This window comes from Erpetoichthys calabaricus, chromosome 3 (assembly GCF_900747795.2).
Source record: "Erpetoichthys calabaricus chromosome 3, fErpCal1.3, whole genome shotgun sequence".
Taxonomy (NCBI): Eukaryota; Metazoa; Chordata; class Cladistia; order Polypteriformes; family Polypteridae; genus Erpetoichthys; species Erpetoichthys calabaricus.
In genome coordinates, this window is record NC_041396.2 from 252218287 (window position 1) to 252240473 (window position 22187).

The following is a 22187-nucleotide window of genomic DNA, read 5'->3' on the forward strand; positions in this document are numbered from 1 at the left end:
GTCAAGGAGGTAGCTCTTGGAAGGACTTCTTATGTTTAATGATCGAGTGACCCACCCAGAACGATGCTTCGGTTTGTCTGCCTTTGCTTTTGAATTCAGACGAGTGAAAAATGACGGTTGTCCAATTAACTGTGATTTTAGTTCCCTCTTCTTTCTCAGATCGCTTTTCGGAAGGAAGTCAGTTTCGTAGTTTTTGGAATAGCAATGATAGATTGAGAGATCAGACAAATGCACTTCGATTGTGACATTGTGAGAAAAAAAATCCTCTTCCAAATCGACATCTAGCCCATACCCTCCCCAAACAATTTTTATTAAATCCCTTCTTTAGTCAATATAAATGGAAAGGCTAACTAGATCACAGCCGGAGTTTTGCAGTAGCTCACGCGTTTGATCATGCGTGCGGGATGACCAGTGTGTTAGAAGAAAAGAGATCTCAGACTGGCCGCCCTGTATGTCAATCAAGTGGCAAATGCCATAGGGAGGATATATGATAGACTAACGTCTAAAAAAATTTTTTTTTGAATGCAACGCAATCTACCTGCACTACCTTTGCAATCTACCAGTTGATCACGATCGACGCATTGGGCACCCCTGGTGTATATATTGAGTTTGTATAATGCAGCATAAATATAATATAATCTATATATTTATGTCAGTGTGCATGTCTTTTTATTGTATTACTGGTATTGTATTACTGTCACTATTTTAAGGAGATATGCAATTAAGAATTTCACGATATTATATACACTTGACAATACTTGAACTTCAGTTAATGTATATTGTAGGCATCAAAGTAAAGAACAGCTAGCATCTAGTACAATTAGCGTTATTACATTCAAGTAATGATGTAGTAAAGGACTATTATGTCGACATGACAAATGACAAGAAATCAGAGATATTTAATTACATGATACCAGGCTGATTTGCAAGGCACATATGTGAATGCAATCTCCATATTCAGTTACGTGCCATGTTTGTCCAACAGTTATTTGTACAGCATTTTAGAAGCACTGTCTGAAAGATTGTTAGGAAATATCAGGTAGCCTATAACTGGAGATGAAGCTTCAAACAAAACAATTATGCAATGGCCTAAGTCAGGGGTCCTCAATCACGGTCCTGGAGGGTGCAGTGGCTGCAGGTTTTTGCTCCAAACCAGTTGTTTAACAAGAAGCACTTATTGCTCAAGTAACACTTCTGCTTCACTTTAGTGGTCTTGCTCGTTAAGATTTTGAGCCCTTATTGCTTATTTTTGTCTTAAACAGATATATTCTCAGATTTTAATTGCTCCTTATTAGCAATAACATGAAAATGACAAAAGAGAGCAGCATTTCTCCATTTAGCTTGTTTCCATTTACACCTGTGTGTATTTATCTGCACTATTGGGTTTAATTAAATACTTGGAAAGAAAGTGAAGAGAAAAAAGTGAAGGACTGAGAATTACTCTTCAATTTTAGCCTTCAAATCATTTGGATGATAGAAAGGGGAAGAAAATCTAACATATGAGAATGACCGGACATAGCAGAGTTAAAGCACTAACAAGCCATGAAATTAAATTATTGGCAAGAATTGCTTTCTAATTAAGCAACCAGGTTAGAACAAAAACCTGCAGCCACTGCGACCCTCCAGGACTGGGATTTAGGACCCCTGGCCTAACTGAACACAAGACCTAAAAACTACTATTTTGCTTTAAGAGGACACTATGAAAAAAGCCTCATAAACAACAGCTGAACAACTGCTTTTAGATCCTCTGAAGTTATTATCACAGGTAGAGAAGAGTATAGGGGCAATTGCTGTGCCTTATGGAGATCCTATTTAAGTATAATGAACTATAGAAATATATCAATCAATTAGCTTGGTGTCACAGTTACAGTAGGTTTGTCTCGAAATACCTCCAAAAGCTTATATTCCTTCATCACCGATAAGTTTCCATTCCACAGTAAACACACAGCTTTACTCTAATTGGAACAAAAATGTATCTTTCTATTCTCATCTTTAGGACACTATTTTCTTTTCAGTGCCTAGTTAAAACTGTTAGCGTTGGGCAATTAACAATAACTGACACAATTTATAGATGATAAATGCCTACAAAAATGAAGATTTAAAATTACATTTCTTTTTTAAATAGCTGGCAAGGACCAATTAAAGGGACAGTAAAAATCAAGGGACCACTAATTGAATAGCCTTGATTTAGGGGGTAAAGATAGCAACAATAGCAATAGCAAAAAGAAGTAGGCAGAAGAAAAAGAAAATGTTAATGAGACATTGTTGTATATAAAAAAATAAAACAATTGTTAGTGATCAATGAACATAAATGATAAATTGTAAGACATTGTATAAGGAACTGATCTAGTTTCACTATGCTGTAGTGATAGTATTTCCACAACTCATTGCTACAGAGCAGAGTAATCAATATGTTACTGCCTTGTCGAAAGCAATCCTCATATTTAGCCACATGCCATATTTGACTCAGTCATTTGTATTGCCTTTCAAAAACAGAGCTAGTCGTAATTCCAAAAAAGAAGGGACGCCATGTAAAATGTAAATAAAAACAGAATACAAAGCTTTGCAAATCTCATAAACCCATAGTTTATTTACAATAGAGCATAGAAAACATAACCAATGTTGAAAATGAGACATTTTATTATTTAACCAAAAATATTAGCCAATTTTGAATTTGATGGCAGCAGCAATACGCCCCTAAAAAGTTGGGATAGGGCAACAAAACACTGGAAAAGTACGTGGTACTAAAAAGAAACAGCTGGAAGAATATTTTGCAACTACAGTAATTAAGTTAATTGGGAACAAGTCAGTAATATGATTAGGTACTACAGAGGCAAAGTCTTTCAGAAGTAAAGATGGGCACAGGTTCACCAATCTGCAAAAAACTGCATCCACAAATGATAGAACAATTTCAGAATAAATTTCCTCAACATAAAATTCTGAAGACTTTGAATATCTCATCTACTGTCATCAACATAATATCATCAAAAGGTTCAGAAAATCTGGAGAAATCTCAGTGCGCAAGGGTTAAGGCTGAAAATCAGTACTGAATGACCATGATCTTCGGGCCCTCAGGGGGCAGTACATTAAAAACTGGCATGATTCTGTCATGGAAATCACTGCATGGTCTCAGGAACACTTCCAGAAATCATCATCTATGAACACACTTCACCATGTCTTCAGCAAATGCAGGTTGAAGCTCTGTCATTCAAAGAAGAATCCATATGTGAACATGATCCAGAACCGCATCCGTTTTCTTTGGGCCAAAGCAAATTTAAAATGAACTGAGGCAAAGTGGAAAACTGTTCTGTGGTTAGACAAATCCAAACTTGAAATTCTTTTTGGAAAACTCCTGACTAAAGAGGAGAGGGACCATCTGGTTTGTTATCAGCGCTCAGTTCAAAAGCCTACATCTCTGACAGTATGGAGGTGCATTAATGTCTATGGAATTGGCAACTTGCACACCTGGAAAGGCATCATCAATGCTGGCAGGTATATTGAGGTTTTAGAGCAAACTAAACAGACAACGTCTTTTTCAGGGAAGGCCTTGTATATTTCAGCAAGACAATGCTAAACCACATACTGCATCTATTACAACATCATGGTTTCGTACTAGAAGAGTCTGGTTGCTGAACTAGCCTGCCTGCAGTCTAGCCCTTTCACCAATTGAAAACGTTTGGCACATCATGAAATGAAAAATACAAGAAAGATGACCCAGGACTGTTGAACAGCTAGAATACTATATCAGACAAGAACGGGACAACATTTCTCTCCCTGAAGTTCAGCAACTGGTCTCCTCAGTTCCCAGATGTTAAGGACTGCTGTTAAAAGAAGAGGGGATGCTACACAGTGGTAAACATGGCCCTGTCCCAACTTTTTTGTTGCTGCCAAATTTAAAATGACTTTACTATTTTCTTAAAATGGTTCATTTTCTCAGTTTAGACATCTGATATGTTTTTATGCTCTATTGTGAATAAAATATAGGTTTAAGAGATTTGCAAATCATTGCATTCTGTTTTTTTTTTACATTTTACACAGTGTCCCAACTTTTTTGGAATTGGGGTTGTACAGAACAATATGCAGAGAACAGAAAGATATGGAAGATGATGTTCCGCTTGGCAACCCCTAATGGGAGCAGCCGAAAGAAGAAGAAGAAGGGGTTGTATATAAGCATTTACATCTACAGATAGTGCTGCCAAGATAGCAGAACTTGTGAACAGTTTAGAGAATTATGTTTATAGTGTTGACAGTAAGAGGTGATTCTGTCATCCTGTCTGACCTCTAACTTGTTCAAGTTGACTTTTAATCCTAAGTGAGCTGCACCATTTAGGAAGTGATCAAACAATGTTCTGCATTTGCCTGCCAGAAGAATACAGTTATTGGCGTACAGGCGGTGAGGAAATCACCATCCTAAAGGTATTGGTTCATGTTTGGTGTCTACACATTTTAAAGTTACTGCTATTTCTACAAAAAAAGTACTGTAATTTCCAGCTTACAGCCTTTGTAGGCAACTAGTAGCATTACACTAAAAAACATACAAAATAGTAATGGAGACTTAACTTCCTTGCTTGGTCCCATTAGAAATTTCAAACACTCTAGATATCCAGCTACGTTCAATACCATGACTCTATTTTCCAACATAGGGAGCCTAGATAATGCTGACAAACCTTTCTTGATATCAAGTCTTCCTCTACACCAGAGATTTAATGAGCAAATAACAATAACTAAATAAAAAAGTCAATTATCTTGCATGTTATAATGCTTTTCTTCTTGCTCTCCTTCCCGATTCAAAAATTACATATATTATCTAATCAAGCAAGCTAAAAAAGTTGAGTGTTGAAATGACTCACCAATTGGAGAAGGTTGTAAAGCTTCTCACTTAAAACTCCAAATACTTTTTCATTAGCAAATGCCTGAAAAATAAACAGAAAAATTACATGAATTGACAAGAAATGACTTGATTACAATTTATGACTAAAAAGCCGAGATATATCCTTTTTTCCCTATAAGACATACTTGCTTATAATCTTGCAGGTAAGAGACAACTTGAAGGAAATTATGGCGAGTGGCAGGCTCATCAGGAACCTTCCCAAAACAGAGCAATGCAGGTTGCGTAAGGTTTACCATAAGCCTAAAGATGGAAAGTAAAGGAGGCTGCAGTTAAACTTTTTGAGACATACATGTGCAGGACAGTGATGGTCCTTTATGTATAATCTCAAATTATTCCATACCTGATGCAGGCATCAAAAAGTGCTTTCTCCTCATGATGTTGTGAAATAAGTGGCAGAAGATCATTTTGTACAATCTGTCCTGCACCAAGCTGTTGGCGGATGTCTCGAGTGTCATCTTCATGCCGCAAGTATCGAATTAAATCTTTCACACTCTCTGAGAGATTTTCAGAAAATATCAGTTAGCCTATAACTGGTGATGAAGTTTCAAACAAAACAATTATAAATTGGCCTAGCTGAACAAACAACCAAAAAAATTACAATTTCGTTTTCATAGAATACTAAGAAAAGACCTACATAAAACGAGTAAGAATAATAAAAAAAAAAGAAAACCCTTCCAAAATACAATGCACAGAGGAGTGACTAAAGAGAAACTGCTAAAAATAGCTAAAGTATTAGTTTTTTGCTTTTGTTACTGTAAAGCTTTTTCAGTATCAAGGATCTAGTGCAGAGGGTCAGCTATGCTTTCAGAAAACAGAAATTAGAAAAAGAAGCCGACAAAAGAAAAAACAAACATTGTGAATCATATATAAAAACAATACAATTAATCAGAAATAAACATAACAGATTAATCAATATGAATGCCTTATAGACAACAATTTTCATATTTAGCTTAATGTCATGTTTGTCAATCTTATATTTTAGGGAAGATGGTTATGACAGAAAGAATTTATGATAATAGCATGTAATCGTACATGGGAAATACTAATTTACTGATTCATAATAAAACTCAGCCTAAAACATTTTCTTAGTCATCTCGCCATACATACAAAAACTTTGGTGTTTTTTAGTTTCAAGCTGTTTCTTCACAGTTATTGCAAACAATTTTCTCCTGAAACTTGTGCTCTTATGTGAAGCTTTATTAATATACTAGACATTAAGCCCGTTACAATAACGGGCGCTAGAACAGTAGTGTATAAACATTAGTAGGAACAGTCTATATTAAATGGCAAGGGACCTTGACCTCATTTTGTTTCGTCTTAATTTTTTTTGTCAAAAATATTTTTGCAAGAAGCCTTAAGTAAAATAATAATAAAAATAAAACAGAAACGTATATGACAATACGGTAAGTATAATTAATATTACATTTATCCTCTCCTCTGTGGCTGTTGATTGATAAGTTGTTTCCGTTTGAAGATCTCCTATCCTGCCTCTCTTTATTTTAGCTTGCTGTGGCGTCTCTCCAGCAAGTACTGTGCAGTTCCCCAGCAAGTACTTTAATCTGTGCTGGCGTGCAGCTGATTATTTTATGTGTGGCGTCTCCCCAGCAACGGATTTTATGTGCGCGAAAATAAATCTACTTTTAAATGTCATCCTATTTTAATATATTGAAAATTTGTATATTTAGGAAAACCCCTTCAACGACTGACACTTTACACTTTACTGGGCCAAGCTTCTTAATCGCAAATCTGACATCCTCAGAGTGAACACTTGCACAACAACAAACACTAATCCCACCTCTTTGGGGAAGCTGGTCTCCGCATCTCAGTACCCGATTAGATTTTTCATGCCTTATGTTTTAGGTGTTACCTCTTTTACCGAAATCCGATTGGATCGGCCGCACGATATTTTATAGGTCCCGCCCACTCTGTCTTGTGTGACGCGTCAGGCGGCCTTTGAAGCATCTGCTTTGGAGCGTCGCACCGCGCCCCGCGCATGCGCACTTCACAAGAAGACACACACAGGGATTTTATTAAAGAGGATTAAAAAAATGTGCATCTACAGTGGTAGACTATAGGGAACCATTGGAGAAATTAAATAAAAGCATTACAACTTACCAAATACACCCACTTCAAAGTTGAGAATGTTAAAAGGGCATGGGTGTCAAACTGAGATCTTGGATGGCTACAGTTTTTACAGGTTTTTATTCTACTTTCCTAATTTTTGACCACTTAATGCTGCTAGTGCAACATACTTTTTTGCCTTAACTTCAAATTACTTAATTTTTTAAATTAATAACTCTTGTTTTATCCTTTGCCAATACTAGCCAACAGATGAATAGTTAGGTTTATTCCATTTGCACCATGAGAAAAACAAATTTTTGGGCAAATTAATGTACACTAAGATTGTGAAAAAATAATAACAACAACAACAACAAACTGACCCAGCTTGACAGAACTCACCTAGACAATCTGGCTCACGGTGGTAGGTATCCCCCTCCAAGTACCCAAGGGCACTGCACGTTGCTAAAAGTTCACAGTTCATCATGCAAAGATCTATACATCGGAATCCTAAAAGCATAAAAGAATCATGTTGGAGTATGCAAATAAACAGAATACACAAGGAGTCTACGAAAGGATTTTTGAAAAGTATAAAAAAAGCAAACGCTATAATTAAAGAAAATACCGTATCTAATATGAACGGCTGTCTGGGCCTATCACAGATCACGGAATGGACAATTCAATCTTTGAAATAGAGTTTTAACTTCACTATTTACTCTGCCCTGACATTATTAAATTTATAAACCTAACTATAACAGATATACAAGTTAAAGAAATCACACTTAGCATAACATTCAAATGTGTTCAGGGACTTTTTATAACCATTTTTAAAGTTTAATTTTTGTTTATACTCACTTCAAAGAGTAATTTATATTTTTGTTTATTAAATATTGTTGCAATAGTGATTCAAATTCAAAAATAGTAGTGATACATGTTTTTAACAGCATTTTACAGTATCATGTAATTAACAACTGTGCCCAAAAGGTTTGTGCTGGCTGAAATAGCTTTCCTACAGATTACAGAGAACAGGTTCATCTCACATGATGTAAAAACTGAATCGATTTATTTGTTAGTTTTGAAAGATTTATGAACAATTGTAGTTTATATTTCTTAAAAGATAAATGTTTTGAAAACAGTTAAAAATCTATGGTTCAAACTAAAAATGTTGGCTGCAATGAACCACGGTGGATAGCAAGACATTTTGATATTATTTGGATAAATTGTAATGTCAAACAAATTCTAAATCATTATAATCTGCACATAATGCAGACATGAAATTACTTTAAGTGTAACGTAAATACTGAGTACATCTTTATTGACTGTAAGCACACACAGAACTCTTGACTAATGAATAATATTTATGTGCATGCTGATAATTGAGAAAGTAGCTACATACTAATATCAGACCCTGAATAACTTACACAAGTGGCTATAAGCAATGCACATATTTACAGATATCTTTATTAACTTTGTTCTGTTTTTTTGTAACAAAATGATGTTTCAATGAAACACTACAAAAAACAAAAGCATACTAACACCTCCACAGTTGAAAACAGGGTCAGGATATCTTACATGAGGTTAACAGTATAAATTTGTTATTTCGAAGGCAGAGATGTACCCTGACACAGAAAGACAAGAACATCTCCAACTGGGTGTTCGTTCAATTGTCAGGTTCTCCAGCATTGATGGCCAGGGAACAACAAACACATGCCACTAAGACATTTTGAAAGGTAAAGCCACTTGTAATTTTGATGTTCACAATACTTGTCTGTATAATGTGTGCACGGATGTCAGCGGTTGCTGGTATGTTGAGGACATCTTCATAAGCATAATGCGATTTTTGATAATAAAATTGTCTGTGTGTGTGTTTTTTTTTTTTTTGTAAACAACATGCTATACTTCCCACGTACAGGTGATTCTCTGTTGGCTTCTTTTCTACAAACTACAAAGAGCACACATATGGCTTCTTTGTTTTTTTTCCCAACTTTAGTGACTTCAGCTTGAGACGGTGGCCCTCCTCATGTATAGATGTTGGGTGAACATAAAAAGGTGCTCTGTATCAACATTCTGATTGGCATAATGTCTTGTGCTCAAAGCATTTCTAGTAGAAGTTGTGTTTTATCCAAACTTTGAAGCAGCCTTTAATGAGCAAACAGTACCAGACTTTTTGCAGTCATTACTTGCTTGTACTGTCTAGTGTTGACTGGGAAAAGCTCAAACTGTCAGCACTGCATGACATTAACCAAAATGGCAATGCTCAATTTCTTACCAAGAATATGTTTAATACGTCAAAGTTTAAGTGTAGGCGAGGCTCAGGTCAATAATTACTTTGATAAAAATAGAAATGTTACAATTGGAAAACTCTAAGCAGAGAAGCTGGACAAACCATTGAGGCTCTATGAAATTCAAAATAATAAATATTAGAAGTCACAGGTCCAGACAGCTATCCAACTGAATTATTAAAAAAAAAAACAGTTCCTTGTTAAATGAGCTCCATTATTGTTATTACCAACTATGGAAAGCAGAGAATATAAAGACCTACAAAAAAAAAAAAAAAAAAAAAAAAACTATACCAAACATCAGTCACTGCTCTTCCAATGCAAAGTAAAGAACTGCTTTACCGTGCACCTTACAGGCTAATTTATCTTGAAATTAACTATGTTAAGATTCTGCCAAAACATTTAGCTAAAGGAAAAGAGAAGGAACTCCTATAAAACCTTAAACTAAATGTTTCAAAGGCAGACATTTATTATCACGTTTGACAATCATTAATGTAGTATAACCTCCTACAGTTCCCAAGTTTCCAGGGGCTCTCTTTTATATGGATGCAGAAAAATATTTCACTAGTGTAAAGGACACAGACATATCCTGAATAGAGTTTTAACTGGAATATTTATTTATTTATTGAAATGTACAAATTTAGGTCCGGTACCAATAAAAGTGAGTGTGAATTAAGAAGCCTTGGTTCACATAAATAATACAAATTCTAACAATCTGAAATTAGAACATAGAATCAGACAGCTGTGTCCATTATCACCAATGCTTTTTCATGATTGCTTTAGAACCCCTAGGTATTCTTTTCTGGAAGCAATCAGAGTTAAACAGGATCATAAGGAAATGGCTCAAACAAAAAGTCTCTTTATGTTAATGATATTATGTTCTACATCTTGAACAACATACTTTTCATTTTGATTCATATTAATTTTTTTTAGATGATTATCCTAATAAAACACAGAAGTCAGTGTGGGATCAAATGGTAATCATACATCAGTGTTTTCAAACTGTTCAGTTTTCCCCATCCACATGAGACCTATTGGTTTCAAACGATTTGTTTTTGTTGATTGAAAAATGCTGTTTCAGTGTGGATGAAAGGCAAAAAAACAAAAAAATTATGAGTTTTCAAATGTATCCATGCTAGTGTATATTAGGTCCCATTATAGATCAAACATCTAGGATATGCTGGTGTGAAAATATTTGATTTCTGGAATATGATGGAAAGTGTCAAAAGATGATGTTTACGGTCATCCTTTTACCTTACTTCAACTTCCTGTATTTAAATGAATATTAAAAAAAATACATAAAATATTTTTTTAAATAATTCAAAGCTACCACATATTAAAAATGAAACTCTGTACATAAAGACCTAAATCAGAAGGCAGCAGTGATATTACCTAACGTTTAGGTCTACTACTTGGCTCTAATCATATGCTTGCTGTGATATGAGAGGATGCAGTAGTCAACAAAACCATATCTACTTGGCTATCCATTGAAAGGAAATCTTTTCTATATGCTTTGCTTTGTGCTCCAGTCATTACTAATTACCATCTACTAGCAACATAGTGGTCTATCTTTCTCTCATGGTATCACTGTAGGACGTACCTTAAGGCAGACATGCTCTTGTCTGCTGGGCCATGAGTAATAATCATATATTCTAGCCTTCTTTTCCTATGTAGTATTAAATGTGTGGAAGTAACTGGAGCTATCTAATATCTATATTTATAATGTGTATACATCCTTTGAACTACTAAATCTTCATTTTTTTCCTGTATTGGGCAAAAATTCATTACTGCTATTCTAAACTAAGCCTGTCAGATCCCTGTTAAACCCGTTCTGTTGTCTTTAATATACTGTATATTAGGAACCCTATCAAACTACACTCTTAAAAATTATGGTTCTTCAATGGCACTTTGACAATTGACAAATCACCAGTTCATTCTAGTAAGGGTTCTTTGCATATGAAGATGGTTTTTGTGTTTTGAAAAACTATCTAATGAGTAGGAAAAAAAACGAAATCTTTAATATAGAGTACTATACCTAGGAGTACACCAACAGATTAAGAAAATCTAGACTTTTCCTGTGTCATTGTATGCACTGAGAGTCCTTTTAAACTCAGGAACCCATAGGTATTTCACAAATTGTCTTCTGGAAACCAAAAATGGTTCTCCTATGGCAGTGCTCTGAAGAACCATTCTGTCACCATTATTTTTAAGACTGTCAACTCTCTTATCAAATAGATCTTGGAACTGGTTAGGAAAAAGAGGCTGAGCATTTAGTTTGGGGCATGACATCTATATTACTGTATTGATTGTAACTTTGATTGAACTATGCTTTTCATTTTGTGATTTATTTTCTTAGTTAAAAAAATATTCACAGGGATACCTAACTTGCCAGTATAACCTAGTGGTTTACTCAGAATCAAAGTTATACTGTACATAAAGATCACTCTTGGATGCATATCAGTCTTAGACATGCTCTCTATACGCCTCAGTAACATAAGTGTCTTGTAATTGCTGAACACTACCAAAACTGCACTGTTTTTTTGGTGAATGTATAGCTCAATCTAAGACGACAATTTCATACCTAATATGATATTCACTATGCAATATTACTCAGTAGCATTCTGTGCTTTAAATATAATGTCTCAACTACTGTCAAACATTTTTAATTTACCTATGAAACACTACTAAAGTCCAAACTTATGTCAACTCCCCCAAACTTAAAATTAAATTGGTGTCTTTAATGTCTTTTTGATGGTTTACTGAATGATGTTGAACCAGATGATTACAAGTATAAAATAGATAGATAGATAGATAGATAGATACTTTATTATTAATAAGAACCCAAGAAGCAGCTGGTATACTTATAATAATAATAATAATAATAAAAAAAAACTTTACTGGCTAAGTTTTTCTTTTGGAATAAAAGGATTTCTATATGATTTGTGTCCTGATCTTTACAGGCAAATTATGGCAAGGATGACAGGCTTATCTGGGCCAATTAAAAAAACATTGTTACTAGTCTTACGAGTCTTTCTTCCTTAAATATACCAGCTGCTTCCTGGGTTTGAGTTATTTAATTATAATTGTGGGTGGGTTTCATTAAGGTTTATTGTTGTAATAATTAATATATTTCAAAATATTAACACAGTCCATACATTTTCCCTAAAATTGTCTTAATTTAAATGACTTTCTGTCCAATATGTTATAACTTACTGTACAAAGCTGCAGTTTTCTGAAGGCCAGCTTCACTCAGTAACTGCTTGCCCCCAACAATCAGCTTTTGCCATTCCTTTCTTATTGAGCTTTGTATCTCCAACTCTTCTCCTAAGGCAGTCTTTGTTAATAACGTTTAAATCATGGCCAAAAACTTTTCTCTGCTGAATTTGATTGGCTATTCCTGTTCTAACCATCATGATGCCAACGGTATCATGCCAGTTGTCGCCTGTCATCAACATATTCTACGACGTATTTATTCTACCATTTGTAAGTTCTATCCAGGGTTAATTTTCCTGTGATTTGCCTGCCCAAACAACATCAGACTGAACTCTGTAAACTTCACATACAATTTCTCCTTTAGAAACGGATTTGTGATGCGGTGTTTTATGAAAGACCCTACACAAAATATGGACAGATAGAGATAGTCACCTAACTTTACTTGGCGGCCAAATCATCCAAAACAAAAGTATACAACACAATGGAAACTCGTCACTCAGATAACACATACATACTAGAAGAAGTAACCCTAGCTGGTAATTTAAAATAAAGAACGATGAAGCGCTGTGCAGAACAGAATCCTAAAGGTCGAGAACCCAGCACTTTGCTCAGCTCTGTAACATTTAGGGAGGCGTAAATTTTGACTTAAAATATGTTCAACTTTTTAATCCGAGAGAGATAATTTGGGGATAATCGTTTGCCGCGTTACCCTCTGGGTTCGGTCTCAATGTCTCTTTCTCCAACATTAGGTAGGTAACATTTTCACTATACCTATAGCAGAATATGGTTAGCTAAAAATTCCACCGATAAACCTAGCACATGAGTAACTCCACACACACTACAAGCGCCACATGACCAGTTATGTTAATTTTTTTAAAAATGGTAAACTGTAGCGGCTATGCTACGTAGCAAGCCAACTTACCAAACAAATGTCGGTCACAGCTGAATTCACTGATATGAACTTCCAGAGCTCAATATCTCCAGCAGACTAAGTCTCCGCCTCCGATTCCAGCCTCGACTTTCCCGCGCTGTGTCGCAAAGCGCAGGGCCGAGTTGCACTGTGTAAAAACATTTTGGTTCCGCCTTCCAGAATAATAACCTGTTGTATGTGCAGCACAGTAAGAGCGAGAAACCCTTGACGAGATCAACGGGCATTTCAGTAGGTAAATACGTCTTTACAAATCCTGAAATAGCACACATTTTGTGCGTGTTTCGTTCACTTTAAAAAATAACAATAAACTCATCAAATGCTGTAAAGTTATTTATTTTAAACCAGAATGGCACGTTTTTCCAATTCACAAAATAAATTTTATAACCTTTCATAGTGATTATGATAAGCAACTGACTTAAAACGTTGACGTTAAATACGCACAATGCAGGATTTACGTATAAGCTACACAAGCTATAGCTTAGGGCCCCCGCCTTCTTGGGGGCCCCCCAAAACAAATTGTCCGAGTGAGCAATTGTCATATATACTTAAATATACTACAGTATTATTTGTCCCAATCAGGCCCGGCCTTAGGCATAGGCGAAGTAGGCGACCGCCTAGGGCCCCGGCGCCCGGGGGGCCCCGGATCGACTCCTTGGTCTAATTTTCACGCATTTCACAGAGCTTCCAGGGGGCTCCTGGACCCCCCTTTCGCCTAGGGCCCCATAATACCTAAGACCGGGCCTGAATACGCAGTCTCTGTTCATTATAATAAGTATTTATGTGCCCCCAAAGGGGCAAGGCAAAAAGTTTTCTAAAGTAAGAAAATGACAAGTTATAACGGTATTTATGCCTGAAAAGGTGTTTTGCATTTTTCAATTATCTGAACGTTCTGTTGTAAGTACAGCTTCGCAGGGAAATGTACCTACTTCAGCAGTAATAACCCTGGCTGGAGTGCTGCATGTGGTGTATAGAGTTGGCATGTTATCCTTGTGCAGGAACATGGACATAAGGGTGGCACTGGCTGTAGGGCTTAAGTCCCTGTGCCATTTACTCCTGATAGGACTTAATTCATCATGTTCACCTCTTTTTCACTGAAAGAAACAGAGAAAACACAATGATGAGCAAAGTGCCTTGTTAAAGCTAGTTAAGCTACTGTTTATTATCCCATAAAGAGGTCGAGTATAGACTATAGAAATTGTTGCTAATAATTCTATTAAAAGTATAATAAATATTCATGAGTAGCTCCAGTGTGACTTGTATTGTGTTATGAAGGTAGCTGTAATGTCTGTGCACAAGCTGCACATGTTTTCTTTGCTTATAACACCAGCTCTTCTAGTTGGATTGCTATGGTTACCAGCAAGTACCCAACTTCAAAAAGTACTAGAGGTTTATGCAATAACTGTTTCTTCACAGGCCCCAACACATTGCAACTAAGTGAAGCATTGTCTGTGAGAATGTGTCTGAATTGAGATGCACTTAATTTAGTAGTGCCATTCAGCTCAGTCTGATCAGGTCTAGTGGCAGAGTTGGGAGCATATAATTTTGCATATACTGCCCAAAAAGTAATACCCAGCTCTCTGATCTTCTGCTTCTGTTGATACAAAAAAGATTCCACTATGAAAATCTATCAAAATATGTGATCCAAAAAGAAGACTGTGCCATAAAACCCAATATCTGTCAACTCTTATTTAAAATGATATGCTAAAGTCTCTAGCTGTTAAGGTTCATTTGGTAATTATGTAACTAGTGGGAATCTTTTGTTTGCTCGTTTGTCATTTTAAAGATGTGTTATATTAGGAAAATATAGTATATGTGCAATAGAGTAGAAGCAGTGTAGTGTCATGTCCAATAATTTAACATAATCAGCATTCATGGACCTTTTTTGCTATTTTGTGAATATAATAATATACCTGAAGACATCCACATATCCAATGAAACTTAAAATACTGAAATAAAAGTGGGCACTAATTTCTGTCTAGGATTAAAATGTAACAAATCCTGTACCGTATAGTGACGTATTGCCCCTCTTGAGCTACTGCACATTAATTAAAAGGTCTCCATGTCACTTCCCCATGTCCATATGGATTTCCTCCCACAGCCCAAAGACATCCAGTTTAAGTGGAGTGGCAATGTTAGATTGGCCCAGATGTGTAAGTATATTTATGTTCACCCTGCAATGGGCTGGAGCCCTGTTCTTGCCTTGCACAATGCTTGTTGGGATAGGCTCCAGCTTCCTCAAGACCCTGTTCTAAATAAGCAGGCTTAGAGGATGGATGAATGGATGGGATGCCATTTTATCAGCGAGACCATTCACACTGACTAACATGGACCAGAAAATAATCCCAAAAAGACACTAAAAATAGATAAATATTTCAGGCCAGAACAGTGCCCGGTTTCCTAAAGCTGTTAGGCACAGGCACTAATTAATAATGTATGAAATGGACACAATCTACTATTGGCAAAAAAGAAATATGCTAAAGGCTTGTTGATAATGAAAAGAAGGAAATTCTATATTGCAGCATAATGGATAGCACAAATGGCTATAGTTTTTACTTTGCTTGCACCTTTATCCAAGTCAACTTACACTACTAAGATGCAATTATTACAGATTTATTTCTTGCAATTATATCACACAGTGTCAGTAGCAGGATTTCAACACACCATCAGAGGGAATAGGGGCCAAAGCCTTAACCACTACACCACACTGCCTGCTTAAATAAAGTCCTGGTAGATGTACACCAGCTAGCCGTCCAGTTCCTCTCTGGATGTTCTGTTGATATTGAGACCACATTATCTAGGCCCAGCATTCAGATCTGTACCACATAATGCATGAAGTAAGAAGGCACTGTGAACAAGACCACTACTTTGATCAGACTATAATGATGGCTTTTTGACCAATGTAGCTGATAAAGACACTGGCTACCTCAGAGTCTGAACTGGATAAGTGGGTTAGAAAATGAATGAGTGGAAGGACGGATATATTGTCTTGAAGGTAATATGGAGTTTTCATATATGTTTTTTATAGAAAAACATAAATTAGTTCCTACGCCTGACTTATTTTGATGAACAGTACATCATTACACTTACAGTTTATTATGCCTTTCAGTTAATTTTCTTGCCTAACTTTTTATTACTTAATTTCAAAATTTTGTTGGTGACATGAAGTTATGTGGCTAAAGACAAGGAATGAAGGTGAACTGTTATATATTAGGTGCACGACAGACACAAGAAAAAACAAGGTTATGAGCAAAATACACCAGTAACAACTGCATTGCTGATTTACATGATACAGTGGGAAGATGCGAAATTATCAGTCAATCAGTCTATGTAAAAAATCTTTCTCAGACTAAACTCTCAAAAGGTACTTAAGAAAACAGACGAGAGTACAATTCAGAATTAAAAGGTAAAAAGGTACAATAAAAATGTTCAAATAAATTATATATTACATGGAAATAAAAACTCAAACTGGCCTGGAAATGTAAATCAGGGTGTATACAGTAATAAACTAACACTGAGAGACAGTAGACAACACAGTAGTGTCAATGTGAAAATATAATATACACCAATATATGATGTAAGACAAAAAGTTAGTAGGTGTTGATTTAGGTGATGTATGAACACTGCAACCAGGAGTTGCATGGTAATCCATCCATTTTCCAATCTGCTGAATCCAAACACAGGGTCATGGGGGTCTGCTGGAGCCAATCCCAGCCAACACAGGGCAGGAACCAATCCACCACAGGACACACACACAATTTAGGGCCAATTTAGAATCATTAATCCACCTAACCTACATGTCTTTGGACTATGGGAGGAATCCAGACCACCCAGAGAATGCAAACTCCACAAAGAGAGGACCTGGGAAGTGAACCCAGGTCTCCTTACTGCGAGGCAGCAGCACTACCACTGCACCACCGTAGTTTCATGGTGAGACTTTGAAACTGTGAAAAGGCCAGAGTCAGAAACTCTCAGGACACATTTGGTACCAGGAAAAAAGTCAACTGATTTTCATAGACTGTATATACAACAGCATCCATATAACACTTACTGTATATTAAATTGCAGGTCAGTTTAAAGTAACCATTCACATGCGTGATCTTCTAAAGTGACATAACAGCTGTAATACCTTTCTAGCTTTCCTCCATAAAAATCAGTGAAACAAAAGAACTCTGTGAATGTTAGAAATAAAGTTATCATCAAACATTAAAAGCTTCAAGTTTGCAGATCCGTCTCTAAAGACATTGGATTTCCTATTTCTACATTTCCCAGTATTGTCACAATATCTGCAGCATGTGGAATTAATTGTATTGAAGTGTTTAGTGGCATTTATGCTTTCTAAAGACTACAACTGTAGGTACTAGTTCTTGGGTGCCAATGATATTGTACATTTTTTGTTTTGTTTTACTTTCTCCATAAAAATGTTACTTCTATGTTTTCTGAGGTTTTTTTTAATGTTATGATACTAATAAAGTAAGAAGTCCATCTTTTTCTGGGGCAGTATGATGTTGCAATGGGTAGCACTGCTACCTGACAGATACAGCAGTGCCCTGAGCTTCCATAATGTATCTGAATGTTGTCTTTGTGGAGTCTACACTTTCTCCCCTTGTCTATGTGGGTTTTCCTCCATGTGCTCCAGTTTTCCTCCTACATCCCTGAAAGGTGTATAGATCAGCATGGTTGATGATTTCAAATGAGCCTCACTCTGGGTGAGCTTGAGCGAGCCTGACAGTTTACTGGTGTCCCCACCACCTTTAAATGGATTATGCTGAGGATGAGAAAACATTTCTGCCCTGTTTTGGTTTCAGCAACATATTGATCAAAGTGACATAATGATCACCAGAGAATGCTCCTAATAAAGGTGAACTACACATCACAAAAAGGTGTATAAATGCCTACTATGCATATTTTGCTGCATTATCCAGTAGGTGAGCTGGCTCATGTCATAATTTATTTATATACAATGCGCCATGTGTCAGTTAATCAAAAGCTGTTTTCACAGAGTTTTGTTTAAAGAGTACCTGATTTTACCTAAATTGTTTCTGACACAAAACTGCAAGAAACGATGAGATAGAAAGCACACAGCAACGGGCTGATGTCTACAGTAAACATTTCATTGCAGCCTCCACGTCTGGAAGTACATCCGCGAACCGTGATTTTTTAAAGCACCTATATATATAAGTCAAGATGATAGTATTGCGTCAAAGTAACGAATAATAAGCACGCCGTTGGCAGTCGGATTTATTTGATTTTCCAAGCATTCCATCAATTTTGTAACCGTGGGTTGGCTTGATTTCGTGGCCTTACCTGCATGTGCATTTGGGGTGTGTGTGTGTTTAACAGGGTATGTCTGGTTCCCACTTCTCAAAAACCTACGTGCTATTGTGAATTTCCCCTTGGGATTAATAAAGTATCCATCTATCTATCTATCTATCTATCTATCTAAGTGGTTACACTAATTTGAGTTGCGGTCCTATACTTTAAAGTCCGAGGCACCCACCATAGAGAACAAGAATTTTCCCTACATTCGTAGTTCCCACTTTCCAATACTTCAATAAATAAATACACTTAATGTAAAATCTTAATTCAGATCAAATGTATCGCTCCCTTGCGGTAGGCTGGCGCCCTGCCCGGGGTTTGTTTCCTGCCTTGCGCCTTGTGTAGGCTGGGATTGGCTCCAGCAGACACCCGTGACCCTGTAGTTAGGATATAGCGGGTTGGATAATGGATGGATGGATGAATGACTGTACTGTTCCCCATAAGCGCGTGACTGCGTTTTATTGCGGTGAGCTAATTGCTAATTTAAAGCTGAGTCGCACCGATTATTTGTTTATTTATTTTTGTAAATTTAAGTAGTTCAATTAATCCCCTAATTATGTGTCACAATATTAAATACTGAATCTGTAAAGTTATTGCGTGATGTCACTTACTGTGATACACGCCGTTTAAGAAAAATAAAAGCTCGGTGTGGGCTTTGCCGTTCTTCGTTATTAGGTATTATATTTTAGACTAGTCGAACTGATATGAGAAAAGAGGTTAAAAACATTAAATTATATCAGTTTTTGTTTGCATCAACATTTTATTCTAGCCAAATTTTTCAAACACTCAAAGTAAGAACATCCGTGACACAGAATGATGTCAAATATGGCTGTGTGGCCTTTGAAGGCGGAGCTCCGGCAGTTTTCTCCGCGAGTCACGGTGGCCGAGTGGTTAAGGCGTTGGACTCGAAATCCAATGGGGTTTCCCCGCACAGGTTCGAATCCTGTTCGTGACGGTTGATGAACATTTTTTGAAAATTGTATTTTGGACGAACAAGGTGTTCGCATTGCGATTTGCCATGTAAATGTGGAAATTACCAAACGGTATGCGAGTGATACGCCAATAAATGGACCTACCCAGACGTTAATAAGTAACCACTTAATCGGTTCACGGTCAATTATAATACGCTGAAACACAAGATTTAAGTTGTGGATGCTACTATGTATTATCGTTTTACGCTTCGGGTCAGCCCCATTATATTAGGATGAAGTCTTTTGTACCAGTGCAAGACTACTGACAGCTTCCGGATGACAGTCAGCTGACACTTTGACACCAATCCCAATATAAACATCTTCTGGGCTAAGAGATCTGAGATCAACCGTGAGCATCGTATATTTTGCATGTGTGTGTCGTGATTTGAGGTTTCCACTCCAATGTTATTTATTTCCTTTACTTTTCCCAAAGCAGTTTGGAGCATGCTGATTCTGAGCGCTCTACCCAAAGTATAAGGTTCTGAATTTGTCACAACACCGCGGCGAGCCCCTGTTCTGCAACTTTGGAATTAATAAGTGTGTTTTGTAGTTGACGTATTTAGGCATTTTGTTATTGTTTTTAGACATCAAAAGTTCTCGATGTTTTAAGAGTACTGATGCAATAATTTCTTCATGTACATGTGATGTATAATGTAACTGCACTGCTGCAAGGCTGAATTACCCATATGGGCAATCGCAGCAAAAACCTAAACATGAACGCCGAGCTCAGGCTCCACGAGTATGTCGATGGCAGCGTCTGTTCATGTGCATCCGGCGGATGAATTAAAATTCCCCCATCCACAAATATATAATCGTTTATTTTTTGTACAATTTGTGGTGGCGACAACTTAGAAAATTAAACCGAAAAGCGTCAAACTGCAGGATTTCCCAACCCGTGACAATCTTCAAATCACAAATCAGTTGCCTTCGCAATTTCTCCACACTTTCATATTTAGCCTATATTTATACGTTAAGCCTCGTAATCCTTTCGTAATATGTGTGCATGTGAAATCTGTCTATTAGAACATTTAATAATGCCTCATTTGTGCTTAATATCGAACACCACATTTCAAGCATATCTTGTAAAAAATAACCAAATCGCGTACCATCTCGAGTCTACCGTACATAGACTACGCAGTGGTTATGTGTGGAGACTTTCGTCCTGTCCCCCGTTGCTCTTCACTTGCTTGCTGACGTGTACGTTTTTCTGGTTTAGAACACCGTGAAATGTCTCCAAAGAAACTGGAAGTGTCTTTTATCTTATCTTTTCATTAAACTGAATCGAAATGTACCAGATAGTTATTCAAAGTCTCGCACTTCTTGAATACCGAATGCAAAAATTGTCTATCTTCAGTTCGGTTGATGATTACATCCATATAGTTGTATGGCGAATGAAGTTTTTTTTTCTCACGGGTAGTAATCTGATATCACCACTTCGTTGTGCTATCACACACTTGTCTGCTAGCTGTAAGAAATAGCCTTCCGTGGGCAGCATTACAAAGTAACTAATATCAGCATTTGTCATTTATAAAAAGTTAACAGTTTTATTTGGGAAACTGTTCAACTGAATTGTAGTGGGTCTTTTTAATTATCAATTTAAAAAACGAACTGTAAAAAGATGTTCTAGTTCTAGTATCTCTTTGTTCAGTACTTTTCTCCATTACTTCATTGGTATGTATATATTGCGGCCACCAGGGGGCGCCAGAGAGCCCCAACCCCAAGACAGTATAACACTGGACGTTATACAGTACGAATAAAATAAAAGGAATCTCTTCGCAATCCTCAAGTAATCAGCCACATAAACAATACACATAAATTACACACTCACTCTTTCTTGACTATTTGGTAAGCTTGTTAATTTCAGAAACAAAACATTTTGGACATTGTCTATTTTTATATTTTATGTTCTTAATTCAGTTCAGATTTATATATTATCCTGGTTTTATGCAGATAAATTAACACAGTAACACAGTACATTATACAGGCAGGCAGTGTAGTGTAATGGTTAAAGCTTTGGCCTGCATACATTTGAGGTTGTGGGTTCAAGTCCTGATGCTGTGTGACTCTGAGCATGTCACTTGATCTGCCTGTGCTCCACTTGCAAAAGAAATGTAATCAATTGTTTCATAAATGTTGCCTTGAATAAAGGTGTCAACCAAATAAATTAAAGGTACTGTGTATATTGTGCTTTACCATAATAATTCTTTATATTTACTATGGGGCTCTGCCCCCTGCTCGCTTTGCTTGGCAATCCCCAGGTGGGCGCTACGCGCTAGCCACTTCGCGGATCTGCTGCTCGTGTATGGGGAAGCGGATGTACAATTTAAACAGTTTGTTATTTTCATGGGAATTATTACTTATGCATAATAGAACTATTTTACTTTACAGCGAGTAATTAACCATAGTAAAAAAATAGTAAAATGTAATAATTTGAAAGAAAATTATGTTTCATGTTGTGTTAGAGGTATTTCTTGCGTTATACGTTTTCATTATGTTTGGCTTTGAAATTAACACACAAGTACTTTTTA

General features: G+C 36.5%; 1 protein-coding gene and 1 non-coding gene across 6 annotated transcripts in view; one reads left to right on the plus strand and one right to left on the minus strand.

Moving 5' to 3' along the window:
- The window catches only part of timeless (timeless circadian clock), a 54283-nt gene extending 33290 nt beyond the window's left edge, over positions 1-20993 (minus strand). The window contains exons 1-5 of one of the 5 annotated variants that reach the window (XM_051925204.1): positions 20766-20993; positions 7352-7459; positions 5232-5385; positions 5017-5131; positions 4851-4913 (exon numbers count right to left, since the gene is read on the minus strand). In XM_051925204.1, coding sequence (XP_051781164.1) covers positions 4851-4913; positions 5017-5131; positions 5232-5385; positions 7352-7436 — 417 coding nt within the window. In that variant the 5' untranslated portion in view covers positions 7437-7459; positions 20766-20993. Of the gene's footprint in view, positions 1-4850; positions 4914-5016; positions 5132-5231; positions 5386-7351; positions 7460-13363; positions 13505-20765 lie in introns of those variants that run through there. The other 4 variants (XM_051925205.1, XM_051925202.1, XM_051925203.1 and 1 more) reach the window with 4 other exon arrangements.
- Positions 19562-19643, plus strand: trnas-cga (transfer RNA serine (anticodon CGA)). The gene has a single exon. It is a non-coding gene; the product is annotated as a tRNA-Ser (tRNA).
- Positions 20994-22187: the final 1194 nt, after the last annotated feature.